Source organism: Chiloscyllium plagiosum, unplaced genomic scaffold (assembly GCF_037043375.1).
Source record: "Chiloscyllium plagiosum isolate Xiang-an unplaced genomic scaffold, Cpla_swu_hap1 HiC_scaffold_10, whole genome shotgun sequence".
Classification (NCBI taxonomy): Eukaryota; Metazoa; Chordata; class Chondrichthyes; order Orectolobiformes; family Hemiscylliidae; genus Chiloscyllium; species Chiloscyllium plagiosum.
The window spans coordinates 94544178-94549692 of NW_028270148.1; the positions used below are offsets into that span (position 1 = coordinate 94544178).

Here is a 5515-nt window from a genome sequence, read left to right on the forward strand (position 1 = left end):
GCTACTCTTCATTATCTTATCTAACGCAATTAAATCTCCTCTCATTCTTCTGATCGCCATCGTGTGTCAGTCTAAATTGATCAATCTCTCATTATCTTTGGAATCAATCTGGTTAATCTCCTCTGAAGTACCTCTAACTACCTCAATTAAGAGAGCCAAAACTTATGCAATACCCCAGGTACAGTCTCACTAATGTCTTAGAACAGACAAGAGAACACCTACACTACAGAAACAGGCTACTTGGCCCAACAAGCCCACACCGACCCACATACCACCAGACCTATCCCCTTATCGTATCATCCTACATTTCCACTGACTAATGCACCTAACCTGCACATCGTTGGACTGTGGGAGGAAACCGGAGCACCTGGAGGAAATTACCGCAGACACAGGGAGAACGTGCAAATTCCACTCAGATGGTCGCCCGAGGCTGGAATCAAACCTGGGACCGTGGCTCTGTGAGGCTGCAGTGCTAACCACTGAGCTACCGTCCCCTCCGTCTTGTATAGTTGCAGCAATACTTCTCTACTTTGACACGCTATACATTTAGCAATAAATGCCAAAATTCTATTTGCCTTCCTTATTACCTGCTGTACCGCATATTAATTTCTTGAGATTCATGCACAAGGACACCCAGATCCCTCTGCACTGAAACTCTCTGAAGTTTCTCACCATTTAGATAATAGGTTGACTTTCTGTTCTTTTGACCAAATTGAATATCTTCACACTTATCCACATTAAACCTCATCTGCCAAAACTTTGGCTCATTCACCAAAACTATTTATATCCAATTATAAATTTCTTATTTCTTCCTTGCAAATTACTTTCTTACTTATTTTAGTGCCATCTGAAAATTTGGATCGAGTACTTTCTGTCCCAACATCCAAGTCATTAGTATGGATTGTACACAGTTGGAGTCTGAGGACTGAATCCTGGGGCATCTTGGTAAAAGCAATGACTGCAGATGCTGGAAACCAGATTCTGGATTAGAGGTGCTGGAAAAGCACAGCAGTTCAGGCAGCATCCTGATTTTACTGCTCCTCGGATGCTGCCTGAACTGCTGTGCTCTTCCAACACCTCTAATCCATATCCTGGGGCATCTTACCAACCATAAAAAGACCCATTTATCTGGAGTCTCAGCTTTCTGTTGGTGAGCCAATCCTCTGTGTGAGCGAATAAATTACCCCTAACCCCATGTGATCTTACCTTGTATGTTAACCTTTTGTGTGGCACTGTATCAAATTGCCTTCTGGAAGCCCAGATACCGACAGGATCCCCATTCTCCACTTTGCTTGTTACATCTTCAAAGATCATCAGCAAATTAGTCAAACATAGTTTATTCTTCATAAAACCATGCTGACTGTAATAGATTGTATTTCGACTTTCCTAATGTCCTGTTATAACTTCCTTTATAATGGAGTCTAACAATTACTCAGCTGCACATGTTAAACTAATTGCTCTATAGTTAGCTACTTTCTGCCTACCTCCTGTTGTGAATAAAGGCGCTCTAGTAGCATTTTCCAACCCACTGAAACTTTGCCTGTATCCAGGGAATTTTGGAAAATTATAACCAGTGGATCCACGATCTCGGCTGCCACTTCCTTTCAGACCCAAGGAGGACCCCTTCAGGCCCTGGGGATTTGTCTGGCTTCAATCCCAATATTTTGTTCATTACTGTTTCCCTCGTGATGGTGATTGTTCTATGTCCCTCCCTGTCTATAACCTCTGCATTACCTGTTACTACTGAAATGGCTCTAGTGTCCTCCACAGTGGAAGGTGAAGCAAAATATTAACTTAGTGTCTCTGCCATTTCTGTTTTCCCAAGGATTAACTCCCCAGCCTCACCCTCCAAGGGACCAACAATCACTTTAGCTACTCTCTTCCCTTCTTATATTTGTAGATGTTTTTGCTTTTTTAAAATATTGTTCGTTTTCTTTAATAATTACATTTTCATCAACCTTTGTGGATCTTTAAAGTTTTCCAAAATATCACTTCATGAAAAAGTTGCAGAATGTTCAACATTCCGTTCAACACACAGAGCTCTTTTATTTATTCACAAATCTAACTGAACCATGGGATTTCCATTTTGAAGAGAATAATACCTTTCTTGAATCCAAACTTTCTGAATTAGGGTGGAGTTCCTTGGCCTAGATGAGCCTGATTCTGAGACGGTTTCTCCAACAACGATTGACTTGGCCTTGACTGTCTCCTGAAACTTCCACTTCATCAGATGTGACTGTCTGACTGACTCCAATCTGCTCCAGGCTCCGGGGAAACTTGTTGTTGGAGTAACTATGATCTAACAATCCAATTCAACACGTTAATTTGGTTCAGCTCAACTTCTTTCTTTTTGAGAACTTATGGAAGTCGAACATAGTCTATTTGTACAAACCTAACCTTCCACAGCAAGACGGGTTGACCAAATATCAATGAAAACCATATATTTCTGTTCACCTTCCTGGTAGACACTTCAATCTCCTGTCCATTATTCTCCCCCTGTCATCACTGTATTTTTGTTGTCTTGTTTTGTGGACTGACTGCGCTAAAAATGGGCACAGCAATCAAAACCATATTCGAGACTGTCAAACAAGCGATACAGTTGGCTTTGTGGAAGTAGATGCATGAAGTGCATGATGATAAATTTAAACATTGTGAGTTTGTGATTGAATAACAGCTGACATTTATTTCAATAACAGCAAAACACTGCAGATGCCGAAAATCTGAAGCAAACACAGGATGCTGGAAAGACTCTAAGGCTGTGCCCTCAGGTCTGAATCTCTCCTCCCAATGAAAACATCTTCCCAACATCTACTCTGTCCAGGACATTCAGTATGCTGTACATTTCAATTAGAGTCCCCATCATCCTTCTAAGCTCCATCGCGTATTGACCCAGTGTCCTCAAATGTTCCTCATATGTTAAGCTTTTCATTCCTGGCACCATTCTCATGAACCTCCTCTGAACATGCTCCAGGGCCAGTATATCCTTCCTGAGATATGGGGCCCAAAACTGCACACGATATTCCAAATGTGATTTGACCAGAACTTTATAGATCTCAGAAGTACATCCTTGCTTTTATATTCAATCCTCTCAAATTAAATGCCAGAATTGCATTTGCATTCCTAACTCCTGACACAACCTGCAAGTTTACCCCGAGAGAATCCTGGACTCGAACTCCCAAGTCTCTTTGCACTTTAGACTTTTGACTTTTCTCCCCATTTAGAAAATGATCATCTTGATCAAAGTTTTATTCACCTTTGAACCTTTTAAGACCTCCAGCACTGCCTCTTCTGTAATGTGAACCGTTTTCAATGCATCAATATTTATTTCCCCAAGTTCTCAAGCTCCACGTCTTTCTCCACAATAACCACTGAAACAAAATATTCATTAGGTGACTCTGCCACCTCCTGTACTTGATCTTTAAGGGGCTCCATTACCACACTATTTGCTCTTTAACCCTTAATATTCTTGTTGAAAATGTTTGGATAATTTTAACCTTATCTGTCAAGATTATTTCATATCCCTTTTCTGTCCTCCTGATTACCCTCTTAAGAATGCCCCTGCACCCCTTATACACCTCAAGGCTGACTTGAACCCAGTTGTCTCTACCTGATACATGCCTCCTTCACATTCTTGACCAGACTCTCGATGCCCCTATTCATCCCGTGTTCCCTACTGCTGCCAGCCTTACCCTTCACTCTAACACGATCAGACTGCTTCTGAACTCTCAGTATCTCACCTTTGAGCCTCTCACTTGCCAGATTGTCCTTTACCTGAGAACAGTCTACACCAATCAGCTTTTGAAAGTTTCTGTCTTGTACCATCAACATTGACTTACACCAATTTAGAACTGTAACTTTGAAACAAGGCCTATCCTTTCCCATTACTATTTTAAAACTCATAGAATTATGGGGAGCTACAGCTGTAATCAGAGCTAAGATCTTACTATTGTGTATTGCAGGATACCGTCACTCACCAGCCAGAGAGTCAGTTGTAGGTGATGATTCTGTTATTATTATCTCTTCTAAATCACGTTAATGGCATTCATAAATACAATCTCCAATTCAATTGCTCTTCTACAATTACAGCATAAGACAACGTGACATGTATTGCACTAGAAACATGATTTAAAAATGAAGTGAAAATTTACATTATGTTCCCCAAATATTAATGGGCCAAGTGTTAATGGATCTTCACTGACCAGGAGCAGATGCCCTAAAACACACACTTGTGTTAAATAGTTTATTCAACTTGGGGAACAATCTGATTCTCATTTTCAAACCTCTTTGCACGTGCTGCCTCAACAGCAGCTGAGCTGGAGATGAACAATAATATTCCTTTCCGGACCGTGCTTACATTGACCAGCTTTGTTCCCATCGTTTAATGGAATTCTGGATGGTGATGAAGGGATATTTCACAGTATTCAGCATCTCCTCTCTGAGCTTCCTCTGTGTGACTGCGTAAATAAACGTGTTGGTGCAGGAGCTGGATAACTGAAGCATTGTCCCCATGAGATCTCCCACCCAATATCCAGCTGCTGCTCTACTATACCACCCAGTAATTCGCTGAATCGTGAGAGTTATGACACGAGTGATCCATAACAGAATAAAACTGCCGGATATGGCAAAGAGCAAACTGATGGATCTTCTTTGATTCTTCATTTCTGGATCATTCGGATTATCCCCGTTTTGTTGTCCTCTCAGCTTCCTGCGGACTGCACTAGCCAGAAGGATGTGTCTGATGGTGACAGCATTGAGCAGCAGGATCAGGAAGAAAGGGAGCACGGGAGTTAAAATATGATCCCCCCAATCAAAAGCTAGCCACACAGGATAGTAGAAATATTCATAGGTTATTTTGCAATAGTATGTTTCATATTTAAAATACAATGGGATCTTGGTGAATACACTCAGTAAACTGACAGTTGTGATAATGACAGCTGCATTTCTCTCAGTGCAGAATTTTCTCTTCAGTTTCTGGAAACAAATAGCCACCATCCAGTCAAAGGTGAAGGTGACTGTGAGCCAGACTGAGCTACTTACAGCTGTGGAACCAATGACGTCTCTGATGCTACAACCAGGAGGGTAGGAGAAGAATACAATGCGTAGATATAAGTAATTCATCTTGTCCAGTATGACCTGAATAATGACCACCAGCAGATCTGCAACAGCCATAGCGATCAGGTACAAGTTGACACCTTTAGAAAGACCACACTTCCTTCCCGATAGTGTCACAATTGCGATTAGGTTAGCTGCAAAGGTAATCAAAAAGGTCACGCAAAATTTTACCTGAAAATGTGTAAATAGCGTAAACAATAAAAAAAAACAATTTTACACTTGACCTGAAATAAACATGGTGGATACATTGACCAAATGGATCAACAGTTCAGTTACTCAATGGACAATGAGAATATAACTTTTGCAAAAATATAAGTCTATATCTTTTTTTCGGGAAGTGCAAGTTATATCAAGTGTTTTGCTGGGTTTCTTGCTGTGAAGCCCCATGTCTTTTCCCTTCATA

The 5515-nt window shown here is 40.9% G+C and overlaps 1 protein-coding gene across 1 annotated transcript; it reads right to left on the bottom strand.

Moving 5' to 3' along the window:
- Window positions 1-4350: 4350 nt before the first annotated feature.
- Window positions 4351-5169, bottom strand: LOC148149022 (putative G protein-coupled receptor 139). The gene has a single exon (XM_087991736.1). The coding sequence runs from the start codon at window positions 5167-5169 to the stop codon at window positions 4351-4353; it is 819 nt and encodes a 272-aa protein (XP_087847862.1).
- Window positions 5170-5515: the final 346 nt, after the last annotated feature.

What these genes read in the sequence shown, in the direction of transcription:
- LOC148149022 (XM_087991736.1), bottom strand. Translation starts at nt 5,169, where the DNA reads ATGGCTGTTGCAGATCTGCTGGTGGTCATTATTCAGGTCATACTGGAC.